Source organism: Cucumis melo, chromosome 8 (genome assembly GCF_025177605.1).
Source record: "Cucumis melo cultivar AY chromosome 8, USDA_Cmelo_AY_1.0, whole genome shotgun sequence".
NCBI classification, from domain to species: Eukaryota; Viridiplantae; Streptophyta; class Magnoliopsida; order Cucurbitales; family Cucurbitaceae; genus Cucumis; species Cucumis melo.
This window is the reverse complement of record NC_066864.1, coordinates 27803947-27818779: the sequence shown is the minus strand read 5'-3', so window position 1 is coordinate 27818779 and position 14833 is coordinate 27803947. Positions and strand designations below refer to the sequence as shown.

The 14833-nt window shown below is 31.3% G+C and overlaps 2 protein-coding genes and 1 pseudogene across 2 annotated transcripts; all 3 read left to right on the top strand.

The window, feature by feature from the left end:
- Positions 1-235: 235 nt before the first annotated feature.
- LOC127150721 (uncharacterized) lies at positions 236-2319 on the top strand. Its single transcript, XM_051089223.1, has 5 exons — positions 236-360; positions 592-665; positions 1849-1897; positions 2029-2108; positions 2254-2319. The coding sequence occupies exons 1-5, from the start codon at positions 315-317 to the stop codon at positions 2317-2319; spliced, it is 315 nt and encodes a 104-aa protein (XP_050945180.1). The 5' UTR covers positions 236-314.
- An 11-nt stretch (positions 2320-2330) lies between these two features.
- On the top strand, positions 2331-3018 carry LOC127150446 (amino acid permease 3-like). Its single transcript, XM_051088200.1, has 3 exons — positions 2331-2417; positions 2528-2667; positions 2770-3018. Exons 1-3 carry the CDS (start codon positions 2363-2365, stop codon positions 2935-2937), a joined length of 363 nt encoding a protein of 120 aa, XP_050944157.1. The 5' UTR covers positions 2331-2362; the 3' UTR covers positions 2938-3018.
- Positions 3019-9157: 6139 nt separating this feature from the next.
- On the top strand, positions 9158-13990 carry LOC103502149 (pyruvate decarboxylase 1-like; annotated as a pseudogene).
- Positions 13991-14833: the final 843 nt, after the last annotated feature.

Genomic DNA, 14833 nt, shown 5'->3' with positions numbered 1-14833 from the left:
TTACGATGTTTTCTTTGTTCAGGCACAAGGAATGCGTAGGTATGTTGAAGAGATTGTTTTCTCTTTTACCTACCCTAGGCTTAATTTGGAGGTATTTGTATTACCTGACTTTCTCTTAAGATTCTTAACTAGATTTTCTTTTTCATTTATTGTAATTAGATCAATTTGTTCTTGCATTTAGCTTTGTTACATTTTGGATCTCTAATTGGCATGGATAGGGATTGCAACAAAAAATTTCTAATTTACTTGTTAACGCTGATTTTAATTTACTCCCTTGATGAGGCAAGTTCTTTATTGTTCAGGTTACTAAACACATGAACCATCTGCTAAAAGCACCATTCTGTGTTCATCCCAAAACAGGTCGGTGTTGGATATAAATGCTAAAGTTAAATTAGTTGTGACTTGCTGAAACCTCATTGTGGTCTCAATGTAAAAGATTCATAAGGTTCTTATCAAAAAATAATAATTAAATATCATTAAAATGCACTTGATTTTGGAACCCTGATTAGAACGAAGGATCCAATTTTTCACTTTTGTGAACAGAACATGTGGTTACATATCACTGAATCTTACTGTTCCTTTTTATTCCAGGTCGTATCTGTGTCCCAATAGACCCTGAACACTGTGATGAGTTTGATCCTACTACTGTGCCAACTGTTGCCCAGGTAAAAATAACAAGAAATAAATGCATATTGCATAAATATTATGCTTTGCAACTCATTTGCAGCGAGGAAAATGTTTACTTTTCAGTTTAATACCTGATATTTTGTTGTGATTTAGTATACATAAGCTGAATTTTGGAATTTTTATTGTGTGTATATATATTTTTTATTATAAATGTCAGCAAACTTTAATCTTAAAAGGAAAAAGAAACAGAGAAAAAACCTAAAGGGCAAGGGAACAAGGTGTCTCCTCCCCAAAGCACGAGAATTATCAAAAGACCTTTCAATTGGTTGATTGCACAAGTGGTGCAATTACAAAAAGGATTGTGAAGGCTATTCCAATAGAGGTCGTTTCTCGTACAAGATCGCTAAAATAATTAAAAGAACTACACTTATCTGAAAAAACCGTAGCAGTCCTTTCCTTCCACAATAACCATAAGATTGCCTTCTGCACATTGCTCTAAAGCACTTTGGTTTTGTCTTTCAACTCTCCTCCACTGAAAGAATCAACCATCCAATCTTTAACTGACCCGGGCATGCATCAGTCCAAATTAAACAGCCTCCTGAAATGCTCCCAAACCCTTCTACAGAAGTCACAATTGAGAAATTAGTGGTTCAAGGTTTCCTCACTTCTTACACCATGCACATGTTGGGGGATAAATGGGGAAATCTACTTGAATTTTTGACATTTATATTGGTACTATCAAAAGTCGTGGTCCACAAAAATAACCTAGTTTTTTTTTTTGTGAAACTAAACCCTTTCAAATATAAAGCCAACATAATTCAGGAGCCTTCTTTTCTTGAGCAATTCAATATAGGCAGACTTTACAGAGAACTTCCTACGCAACTTCACCCTCTAGACCAACTGATCTTCTGGGAATAAAGGGTCTACACTCCTTCAGAATAATACTGAGGTTGCTCCATTCTTCCAACTCCCTATCAAAGCAACTTTTTCTCAGCTTTAAATCCCAACTAAGGCCCATGAGATTCCACAAATCACTTTGCTTTGTTAGGCAACCAAAATTTTAAAACATCAATTGGTAGCAGCTTTTTCTTTGTGCATTCTGGCTGAAGAAAGATGATAAATACTTGTACAGATAAACCAAGATACAAAGCAATTATTCCATTATTCTTCATGGTAATTTGGTTTCTGTGCAATAACTTGAATTATAATGATGGATTGCAGCTCCTAGAAGAACTTAATGCAGCAGACATGGAAGTAGATAGTGAGACTGGTACGTTATACGATATCCTATCTTTACTATAGATTCGAGAGGTTCCTCCTTTAATTGCTTAGGTAACTGCAGTAGAATAACTCAATAAAAGTGATTAATCAATGCTGTTACAATCTTTTTCTTTAAGACAGACTGGGATAGAACCTCACTTGGCGAATCAATTAGGTTTTTCAGATCAGCATTCTTACAGCCATTACTAAAATCATGCAAGGTAAATCATCCCTTCATTTGGTGCCTTTTCATTATGGCTCTCTGGCGTAAATTTTTCTAACTTTTAACTTGACAAGGCGGATGTGTGTTTCTAGGAGAATCATTGTCGATCTGTATAAAATGAGTATGTGCTATTAATAATGTAGGAAGGAAGTTGCATTACGTCAGAGAGAGGTATTTACAACATCAAATACGTAACATCAAATACGTAACATTGTCGATCAACTTTGGTGGCTCTCCATTGTTGCTTCTGTTATGTCTTTTACTTACTCAACTATTGGACTTGGCCTTGGAGTTGCTCAAATTACTGGTAAATCCCATTAAACACATGGATCATAGTATAATATTTAAAACCTTTTTAATGCGATTTTAAGATGAAGATTGTGACTGTACTGTTCTTGTTTTGATTGTTTGTTTTAGCAAATGGAAAAATTGGAGGGAGCTTGACTGGAATTAGCATAGGAACTGTCACTCAAACACAAAAAGTATGGAGGAGCTTCCAAGCTCTTGGAGACATTGCTTTTGCCTACTCATACTCGATTATCCTCATTGAAATTCAGGTACGAATCTCAGAAAAAATCGATGTCCTTTTCCTTTTCCTTTTCCTTTTTTCTTCTTTTTTCAATTTGATTGATGGAGGTATGTTATGTTTTGTGGAACAGGACACTCTAAAATCTCCACCTTCAGAGGCTAAGACAATGAAGAAGGCAACTCTAGTGAGTGTGTCGGTGACAACGCTTTTTTATATGTTGTGTGGCGCTGCTGGCTACGCACCATTCGGGCACATGGCACCGGGAAACCTACTCACTGGGTTCGGGTTCTATATATAAATACAATATTAAGATTTCATTTTGTGTATGCAAATGTAAAAGACAAATATTAAAGTTTCTAAATAATATTAATTTTATTGATTTGTTGGCCTGAGAAAAAATATTTATTTACACGGATCGACTGTCAGTTTATAAAAAATGGAAAATAATGCAGCAATTAAATAAAAATAAATTTGTAAAAATGGATCCAAAAACAAGGCTTTAATGTCGTTTTTAAACTGACATTATTGGGGATCTATAATGTCGGTTATAAACCGACATTGTTGGCCTCTTTAATGTCGGTTTTAAACCGACATCAAAGCCCAACTGACATTAAAAGGCTTCAATAACACTATGAAAGATGTCGGTTGAAAACCGACATTAAAGGCCTTTAATGTCAGTTTTAAACCGACATTAAAGATGCCTTTAATGTCGCTTTTAAACCGACATTAAAGCCCAACCGACATTAAAGGCCTTTAATAACGCTCGCAAAGATGTCGGTCGCCAAGTGACATTAAAGGTCTTTAATGTCGGTTTTAAACCGACATTAAAGGCCAGATTTCTTGTAGTGGGTATACATAAGTCGGGTTGGAGGAAAATTATGGACAAACCCAAAATTCTGGTTGACAAAAAATGAACTCTATCGATTCACTATGCAAGGGTCAATCTAATCCGAAAAATACAAGTTGAGTTGGCGGGTTAGGTCTTGTTTTTTCATCTCCATTATTGTTGTACCGCAAGTGAATATAAATATATTATTTATAAATAATAAATTTTAACTAATACATCTATCATTAATATTTTATATTATTTTAATCATATAAAACTATTTAATATAAGATTTTATAATTAATCATTAATATTTTAATTAAATTAAATTATTAATTATTAAATAAAAATTTTTAATTAATACTTAATCAAAATATTCATCTAATCTATGACTACATTACTTGTTCTCTTCCATTTCATTAAATAATTATTTAGTTTTGAGTTCTATATAAAAATTGTTAAATCAAATACATTCCCTTAATTTTCAAACATTAATTATCTTGTATATCCAAACGCAGACATTAATTACTCTAGACATTTATAGTCCAAACATTCAAATTTCACACATTTAATATCTATGTCCATAAAACAATATTTATCTAAACGACCTTTTAATTGTTTTCCCAATCATACCTATTTATATATTTTCTACCATTACTTTTATTCATTAATTCTATTAATTATATACCTAATGGAATATACTTATACATCTTTATTGCTACTTTAAAAAGTCAAATCTAGCAATAATTACACTAAAAAAATACACTAATATTATCAAAATAAGCATAACTCAATTGATATTATACATGTATTATTTATCTCTAAGTTAGAAGTTCGATTCTCCCTTAAAAAACACCGTTTAATACTTTAACTTAGGACTCACTGTGGTTATTTAGATCGACTGGTAATTGGGTCAAAATGTTATTTAATCTGGTTTTTTAAAATAATAAAAATTATTTCCATTCAAAAAAAAAAAAAAAAAAAAAAAAAAGGAAAAAACAAAGCAAACGTAAAAGTGGGTTTGCAAGTTGGGTATATATAAGAATTAATTATGATCATATTTTAACATCTGTTCGGAGAATCTTTTTCTTCAAGTTTTCTCTCTTTTCATTTTGAGTAATTGTACCTATAACATTAGTGGTAATTTTGTCGGTTTTAAAATTTATTAAATAAACGTTAAAGAAAATTAAAAAGTCACGTAACTTTTTAAATTAATCAACAATTAATATTTAAATATCAATTACATTTAAAACAAATTACCACTAAATATATAAATCATCAATGTTATACTTCTTTTTTTTTTTCAAAAAACCTTTTAGCTTTCCAAGGTTTCATTCATTCTTCTAGAAAATAATTTTCATTAATTTTTTTATCGTTACAAAGCCATCCATTAACCGACATTAATTTAACAATTCATGCCAATAATAAATAAATAAATTTTTGTATCTAAGATGTCTTCTCATTCTATAAATTTAATTTACTATATAAAGTTCATTATGCTAATTGAAAGATATCATTCTCTCAAGTATGTGATGACATACAACGATATAGAAATAAGAGAATGTTTGAGGCCATGCCATTGGAGCATCAAATCATGTAGAAACCAATCTATTGAGACAAAGATCAAAACAGAGGAATGGGGTCACTAGGTAGCTAAATTAATAGAGATTTTCATATTGGAGTATTGTTGATAGGTAAGTATATACAACAATCATTAGAGTAATATCAAGAATAACTTATTTAAAATTTCCTATTCAAAAAATAGTGAGCACAATACTTTTGTCATGGCGATGCCCATTAATTGCTACTCATGGTAATTGCATTTTGACTACGTATAACAGTTTGATTTGGAAATTGTCTTTACACTTGTTTTATCACGTGAAGATGAAGAGGTGGTTCTATAATTTATTTTTATTGTATTTAATAATCATGGGTTGTTTTTTTTAAAAAAATAGATAATTAATAACTTATGGTTATTAGTATAAAAGAGATTATTAGCAATATTTAAAAAAAGAAAAACAAACACACTTCCGACAAACTTTTTTTCTATTTAAAAATTTATTGTTCTAATAATTTACTTTACTCTGTATTTATATTAGGGAGAAAATACTGTATTTGTACTATGTAGAAAATATTTTATGAAAAAATACTTTAATAAGAATATAATAAAAAATATAATATATGTATTTAAAAATATTATTAAAAATATTTGATTTATTGTGAATATTACGATATTAATATGTCTATTAAACAAATAGTTTATTATAACAATTTCTATGATATTTTTTAACTCTAAACAAGTTTTGTTTATAAAAAGGAAAGTAGGTTATAAATATAAAAAAAAAATATTATAACCTTTTTTTTAGAAAACATATTTTAAAATTTTGGCATTTGACGTTCATTGTGTTGTTACGAAAAAATTAATAACGAAAAAGAGAAGGATGGGGACAAAAGAAAAAAAAAAATCACTTTCCCCTAAAGCTATGATCCATTCATTTAAATGTCTTTTCATTTCTTTTAATTCTTTCATTTATTAAAGTACGGTGACTACCTATATTGGATTTTTATTATTTAATTAATTATACTCTATTAAAATTGTGTAAAATTGTCCTTTATTTTCATAAATTATATTGGAAACACACAACCAAACACATCATTCATTTTGTATTCTCATCTATTAGTTTCAAACATTTTTTTTTTTATCTTCAAGTGAAGGTGTTTAAATGATTCAATAATTCAAACATTTCGGACTACCTAATCTAGATTTGTAAAAATTTGATTTGTTTAGTTTCACTTTAGATTGAGTTGTTGAAGTTTTTCTATTTTTGTTGAGTTGGTACGATCCAATCCGAATTTTATATATATATTAATAAAAAATATATATTTCTTTTAAAAATGATGAATTTATAAATTCTTAATATTTTTCTTTTTGGAAAAGTTTCTTTTTTTATAAAGTTTGTCATAGATATCATGGATAGTTAGGGTATGATTGGATTACACTTTCAAGTGATTAAATTAAAAATTAAGTTGTTTTGAAAAAAATTTATGTGTTCAGCGATCATTTAAAATAGATTTTGAAAAACAAGTTTATAAAATAACGTGGTCTCGAATAAATACTTAAAACCAACTTTCAGAAAAATGAAATTTGAATGCTTAATGTTTAATCTTCCTAATTTGCATGAACACTCTAACCAACACCTTCATATGCCGTCACCAACCTTTGACAACCGTCTCCGTCAACTATCGTCGGCCAACAATCGACTACCATCTCCAACAACCATTATCGGTGAAAACCTCTTACCAATGTTTTTTATGCAATTGTCAACAACCAATTTTCGTCTACCATTTTTTCCACATTCATTTCCAACCAACCTCCAACGATTGCTTTTGATAATTGCAAATGACCAAACTTCGAACGATCGTTTTATGGCAACTACCGCAGGATAACTATCAACGACCACTAACCGTCGCCAGTGAACCTCTAGTCACCATTTTCTTGACAACTGTTTTTTCGATCGTTAATGGTCAACCTTCGACCATTTCTTTCTGACAACCATCGTTGATCAACTTTTCCGAAGAATGTTTTTATGGCAATTGTTTTTTTTGTTGAGGGCTAACTGTCAACTTTTGTTTACCATTTTTTTAGCAACCTTTTTCCATAATTGTCGTCGACCAACTTTCAAAAACTGTTTTCTGACAGCTATCATTAGTCAACCTCCGACTGCTACAGTTGTCAACCTCCAGCCATTATTTTTTGGCATTGTCATTGCCCAACCTTTGTCCACTGATTTTCGGCAACGTTTTTTGACCATTTTTAGTGACGATTGCTGACCAATTTTTGTCAATTGTTGTCGACCAACTTTCATGAACCAATTTTTGGTGATTGTTGGTGGTCAACTTCATCAACCATTTTCTAGTGATCTTTGTTGGCCAATTTTCATCGACTATTTTTTGTAACAGTTGCTAGCCAACAATCGATGACCGTTTTTTTTGTGGTCCTTGTCGATAAACTTTTGTCGATCATTATTCGGTGACCTTTGTCGGCCAACTTTCATTCATTGTTGTCAACCAACTTTGTAGACCGTTTTTCGAAGATTGTTGCCGGTCAACATTGTTGTTGGCCAACTTTCATCGACTGTTTTTCGATAATAACTCTAGCAACTACTAATGATCATTTTTCTGTGATCAGTGACAAATGTGGGTCAACTTTCATCGACCTTTTTTTTGTGATAGTTATCGACCAACTACCAACAGTTGTTTTCGATGAGCACCATTGATTGACTTCCAATGATCGTTGTCGCTAACCTCTTATTATCATTTATAGTGATTGTCCTCGGCCACCTCCGACCACCATCCTTGATGATCATTATCGAACACCTATCAAAATCTCCATGGTCAAATTCTTTTATTTTAATTTAAAATTATATATATAAAAAAACTTTTAATATATAACAAATCAAACAAATTTTTACCTAAAAACACTTTTGAAAAAATTTGCCAAGCATATACGTGTTTTTCATTTTAAGGAGTTTTTAGAAAAATGCTTAAATTGAAAATACATTTTTTGGAAATATTTTTTTTAAGTTATTCTAAATGAGCTTCTTGTATTTTACACATTTTCATTTTTATGACATTTTGACTATTAGACATGTATATAAATTTAAGAACTTTCAATTAATAAGAGAAAAAATAATAATAAACCGTTAACCAAATTAACCAAATGTGTTGAAGACCTTTATTTGAGTTTTTCAAGTTGCCAACCTAACCGATCCAAGATTTCTTGTTGGTAAAAAAAAAAAATTACATTACTCAACCCATCCCAATAATGTGCACTCACATCCTCAAGGATCTATAAGATCTTAAGCCAAATGGTCCAACCGTAAATAACGTTAAGGGTTGTCATTAGAGGTGGTTTTTGAAGTCTAGAGGTGGTTTCTCGAGTGTGATAGTGGTAGTCGCTGACGATGGTTGATGGGTTTCCATTGAAAGCATTTGTAGGAGGGAGAGTTTAGGTGAGTTGTAAAAAATATCAACTCAAACCCCATATCCATTTAAAGTTGGTGAGCCAAAAATTTAGTTTGTATTTTATCAACTCAATTCATGTTGGTAAACCAATAAATACTTAAGGATTGTTTGAGGCAAGACCTATTCCAAAACCCAATATTTGTTACAGTTTTACTATTCTACATTCATCATTTTTTTTTTAATCTTTATTACGATATTTACTATTTTTTTCTCAAATTAAAATAGTTTACACTTGATCAAACATGACACCACTAAATCTCTAACATTACATACTACATATATATCTTAGGAATATACCTTTATGCATCTCTTGTTGCATGTGTCTGTTGTACATTTCACTAAATTAATTGTCAAATCATAATTTCTCACAAGACAAATTCTTCTTATGCAATAAGAGTGGCAAATATACATAAAGAATTGAAATATCTTGCTTTATGAAAAGAACTTGAGCATCAACTTAAGTTACGCGTTGCATCCATCTATTATGCAATCTCATCTCCCCTCAATAAAAAAAAATAACTTTAAAAGAAGGATCATTTCTATTTTTTTTTTCTATGTATAATAAGGGAATACACCTAATCATTCTCTCTATAATTTTAACTCATATTTGTCCATTCATTTAAAAGTTTACCTACTACACAAAAGTTGATTAAAAAAGCCACTTGTTCTATACATTAACACATGCATCCACAAAAAAGTCCCAAAGATCCTTTGTTTATATACAAGGTGAAAATTAGACAATAATGTAAGAGTGATCAATGGGAATCACGATGTGGATAAACAGTTTAGGCATCAGCCAAATTTTACCGATGAATAAGCTTAATCACTTCCAAACTCAAACCAGGCCAATGGCAGCGTATAACCCAAGGATTGAGCATGTAACCAATGGCTCCTTAGCCTCCGATAAACTTATTAGCAGCAACAATAATGGCTCCCCATTGGTCATAGTCCCACCGCCCGTCACTGTACCATCAACACTCGGCCACTACTTAGCCCGTCGACTGGTTGAAATCGGTGTGTCTGATATCTTTTCGGTCCCAGGAGACTCTAACCTGGTTTTGTTTGATTACTTTGTGGCAGAAAAAGGGTTGAACCTTGTGGGGTGTTGTAACGAGCTTAACGCTGGTTATGCGGCAGATGGTTATGCCAGGAACCGTGGTGTTGGAGCTTGTGCTGTGACATTCACCGTTGGTAGCCTTAGTCTTATCAGTGCTATTGCAGGTGCTTACTCTGAGGATCTTCCTGTGATTTGTATTGTGGGTGGACCAAACTCAAATGATTATGGGAGTAAGAAGATTCTTCATCATACAATTGGGTTGCCGGATTTTAGTCAAGAACTTCGATGCTTCCAAAATGTCACTTGTTATCAGGTAGCTACCTTTTTAATTAAAATATTATTCATTTACTGAGTACAACTTGGATGCTAGGGGCAAGCAATAAAAAGTATTTTGGAAGCATCGAAGTTTTTCACAATGACTATGAAAAGAAGTGATGATGAGCAGAAGTCCTAAATAACTTTTTTTGTTTCCTTTCTTTCTTGTGGTTGTGTATATAGGCCGTTATTGACAATTTGGAAGATGCACAGTGGCAAATAGATAAAGCAATTTGCAAGTGTTTGGAGGAAAGCAAACCAGTTTACATTAGCATTTGTTGCAATTTGGTGGCTATTCCTCATCCTTCTTTCTCTGCCAAACCACTCATCCCCCTGTCACTTTCCCCCAAGTAAATATTTTCCATCCCAATAAATATTCCAACTTAATTTAAAGGACATAGTAATTATGAAGATAATGACCATGAGAATTCTTCCCTCAACCAGCAAGCAAATTTAACATGTTGTAACCTAATGGTGTAACCCAATGGTCATCTCTATTGCTATCTTCATTTCTCTTCATCTATCTTAATATTTATGGTGAAAGTACAACAAAGTGAAGATAAATGAAGACTACCATAGACATATGACCATTCCATTCGAAGGCTATAATATTAGGGGTTATTTCTAATTAAAAAACAGTAGTGGACATTGGCTTGTTAGATTTTATTTGTTTGTGAAGAATGGATCATTAAACATTTATGTGACTTAGAATGGGTCATCAATACCAAAAAATCAAAATCAAAATTGAAATTTTGTTAAAAAATAAAAAATATAACCTATCATGATAAACTTTATGGTTGATAAACATCTATCTTATTACTAATAGATTACTATTAAGGATATGATGTACCATACATTTTGATTAGATCTAAATCTTGCTACACTAAAATTTTTATTTGCATTTTGTTATATCTACAAATACTTATATATAATTACCTTATTTGCAAATGTGTCAACATCAAATTAAAAAAGAAAAAAAAAAGTTAATCTATGATTAACTGTTGCTTAATGATATTACAGGCAAAGTAATCAAATGGGATTAGAGATGGCAGTGGAAAAAGCAGCTGACCTTCTAAATACCGCGATCAAGCCCGTAATGATCGGCGGAAAGAAGCTACGACCCGCCAAAGCCGAAGCAGCATTCCTAGAGCTAGCCAACACTTGTGGCTACGCCGTCGCGGTTACACCATCGGCAAAAGGCATGTTCCCGGAGAACCACCCACATTTCATAGGAACTTACTGGGGAACAGTGAGCACCGCCTTCTGCGGGGAGACGGTGGAAATAGCGGACGCCTCAATTTTCGTGGGAGCCACTTTAGACGAACTGGAAACAGTGGGGACTCACTTACCTACAAAAAGAACAAAGCCATAATGGTAAAACCAGATGGCGTTGTGTTTCCGAATGGGGCGAGTTATGGGGGGGTTCAAATGAAGGATTTTCTTAGGGCTTTGGGTAAACGGTTGAAGCCCAATTTGAGGGCTTATGAGAATTATCGGCGGATTTATATAGCGGAGTCGGGTCCACCGGAATCGGAGGCTGGGGAGGAATTGCGAGTAAACGTTCTTTTCAAACATATACAGAAAATGTTGAGCAGCAACATGACTGTGATAGCGGAGACTGGTGACTCTTGGTTTCATTCTCAAAAACTTAAACTACCAAAATCATGCGGGTATTTTTATTTACTTAACCAATTTATTCTTCGTTATATTATTGGAGTTATAATATAATTTTCATCTCTTCCTCTTCAAGTTTAATTCCTATACTTTTAATTAAGGGTGATAATCAGTCGCTTGGAGTTGATTTTTTGACAAATCGACTCTGAACTGATCATAATCGGTTTAGTAAATATTCAAATCGACCTCAACATCGATGAATAAGGATCGGTCGATTTTTGTCGGTTCGATTTAATTTAACACTTAGAAATATTTTTTTGAAAATTCTCAATTTGAAATATTTTGAAATTGACCCCGACTGACTTTACTCGTTTTTCGACCGACCGACCAACTTCGATTTGATTGGTCGGTTCGATTTTTCGGTCTAGCATGCTCATTCCTACTTTTAATAAGTCTTAAATTTCATATCCAATGCTATTTATTGTTTTTTTTTTTGTTATGTATATAATTTTAATATAATATTTTTAAAGGAAATTTTAGTACATATTTTTAAAAAATATTTCATATTTTATATTTGGCAAGTAAATTATTATTATTATTATTATTAGGGAAATTGCATCATATAACAAAAGAAAAATTTAGAAAAATATCCCATAGCTTCTTTGTTTGCATATTGCAAATATAACAAATATGACAAGTAATTAATGATATTAGATGGAGAGCTAATAGAAGGTTATCCGGTTTTAAATTTACTACTTTTGCACTTTAAAAAATGTAGTGACATGAATCCTATTATTATAAATTTTTTTACTATTTTTGCAAACGCCCCTTATTATTATTGCTATTATGATTGAATTAAGTTCAACAAAAATTTAATTTGAAAAAATTATCAAAATATGAAAAAATTGACAAAATATTTTCAGTTCATAGAAAAATCAAGTATTATAATTTTTTATCTTATAGTGAGTTTTTTCTACGAAGCGTAAATAAATTGTTCCTTTTCGTTCATATAACATTGGATAACTAAAGACTAAAATTGAAAAAACTTTGAAGTATAGAGACCAAAATGTTATTGTACCTATTTTTTATTGTCAATTTTCAAAAATATTATTTTAGACTTTGTACTTTTTAGTTAATTTGATTGTTGTCTCTAAACAATTCAAATGTCTATGTAGATTTAAGTTTGTTTCGATTTTAAGGAATGTATTAGATAGGTCAAGACATATTTTAGAAATAGAAAGTAACATAGGAAGGACCAAATTGAATAAGAGTGATGAAATGTGTAGGTATGAGATACAATTGTTGTATGCATCAATTGGATGGTCTTTGGGAGCAACTTTAGGATATGCACAATCTGCTCCACAAAAGCGTTTAGTTCTTTGCATTGGTGATGGAAGTTTTCAGGTCAACTTTTATATCTATAAATACCTTTATTCTAAATTTAATTTATTTATTATTGTTTATATATGCTTATTCTAAAATTGAAATTTTGATACTCTCAATTACATCTTAACTTAAATATATGGAATGATTATATTGTAACAGATGGCTCCACAAGATGTGTCTACAATGTTAAAATTGGGACAAAACAATATTATATTTTTGATAAATAATGGAGGATACACAATTGAAGTAGAAATTCACGATGGCCCATACAATATTATCAACAATTGGGATTACACTGCATTTGTTGAGGCTGTAAACAATCATCAAGGCAATTGTTGGACTACAAAGGTCAATTCTCCTACTACTTTTAATTTTCATGTACACTATGTGAATATTTAGGAAAAATATGGATACCCATTTTAGAAAGAAAAAAAAATCATAAACAAATATAAATATATTCTTTTTGGGTTCTAAATAAAATACTCTTCCTAATGTATCTACCTCTATTTTTTTTTTTTTTTTTTGCATACATTTTAATGTTTGAGAATTGGGAAAATGATTTATTTGATCAATATATTTTTCTATTTTATTTAATGTATCAAATTTTCAAGGACAATTAGTCGTTCAATAAATTCGTTCACGTCATGCATAAGAAAGAGACGTGAAAAAAGTTTTCGTTTCGTTTGTATTTTTCTATAAATGGTTTATTTAAAATAAAATTTTGTGTGCACGTTACGTCAGGTTCATACAGAGGAAGAGTTGGTGAGGGCAATTGAGATAGCAATGGAAGATCGAAATGATTGTTTGTGTTTCACAGAGGTCATTGTTCATAGAGATGATACAAGTAAAGAGTTACTTGAGTTTGGAAGCAGGATTGCAGCTATGGGTAGTCATCCTCCAAAACTTTTGAAAAATTGATTTAAGAGTATAATTCATCTGGCATATGGTAAATATATATTGGCATATGGTAAATATAGTGTGTTAGTAAGACCACAAGGTTTTTATGGTCTAAATTCCTTTGTATCGATTATATTTTAAAAAAATGTTGGAAATGTGTGCAAACTTATGTAGAATTTTCATCAATGTTTTGGCGTTTCTTTTTAGGAAGAAAGGAGGTAAAATAAGACCAAAAAATATAACAAGTGAACAAGTGAAGACCTTTTGTAACTTCCACATTTCTTGTATGTTATACGTAAGTAGGCTCTTGATTCTGGTAGCTATGATTTGTCACTTAAACTTATAACATTAATCAACTTTGTTTCACCTTCACTGTCATGGTAAATTCACTTATTTTAAACTTTATCCACTTGTGGTTTCGTTGAACACTCAGATTCTAATAAAGATAGTATTATTCTTAAGATCAAGAAAGAAATAAAAAGAATCCTATCTTCCAGGTTTCCTTTGTGCGCCTTGATGGAGTGCCCTTCCATAACGAAGAAAGAGCTATCTGGTTGAGCTCAATATTATTGTTTAGAGATTATGGAATTATTTGTTAAGAAGTGGGTTCGATAATATATAAATGTGTTGAATGTTTGGTTGTTACTATCTTAAACTTGATCAAGAGCTCTTTGTGAATTTGTCACTTGAGTTTAATGATTATGATACTCCTGGTTTTAGAAAAGTGTATGTGAAGAGTCTCTGTTTTTTGTTCTAATAGTTCTTATTAATAAATGTTTTAAAAAAGGTAGTGGAGATAATGTTACTAAGCAAAGACCAATCATGAGGTATCTTGTGTTAGAATTGGCAGATGGTGTGAGAAAGATTTGGCCTAAGACTGGCTAGTTGGTAAACAAAGTTGAGTGTCAAATATGTCATTTTGCATAAGATTGACATTGCCAGTTGGTGTCTTTCCTCCCTTTCATCTTGAATTTCTCTATTTTTGGCCAACATACTGTATAAAATAGGGACTTATGCTCAGTTCTATAATGAAGAGCCTTTGTGTTGAATTAAGTTATGCGTGTCATATGGTTA

Bases quoted from the DNA above. Each gene is read 5' to 3' on its own strand.
- LOC127150721 (XM_051089223.1), top strand. From the start codon at position 315: ATGAACCATCTGCTAAAAGCACCATTCTGTGTTCATCCCAAAACAG. The intron at 1,898-2,028 runs GTACGTTATACG...TCTTTAAGACAG, and splicing joins GGAAGTAGATAGTGAGACTG to ACTGGGATAGAACCTCACTT. The intron at 2,109-2,253 runs GTAAATCATCCC...TTAATAATGTAG, and splicing joins CATTACTAAAATCATGCAAG to GAAGGAAGTTGCATTACGTC.
- LOC127150446 (XM_051088200.1), top strand. From the start codon at position 2,363: ATGTCTTTTACTTACTCAACTATTGGACTTGGCCTTGGAGTTGCTCAA. The intron at 2,418-2,527 runs GTAAATCCCATT...TGTTTGTTTTAG, and splicing joins TGGAGTTGCTCAAATTACTG to CAAATGGAAAAATTGGAGGG. The intron at 2,668-2,769 runs GTACGAATCTCA...TTTGTGGAACAG, and splicing joins TTATCCTCATTGAAATTCAG to GACACTCTAAAATCTCCACC.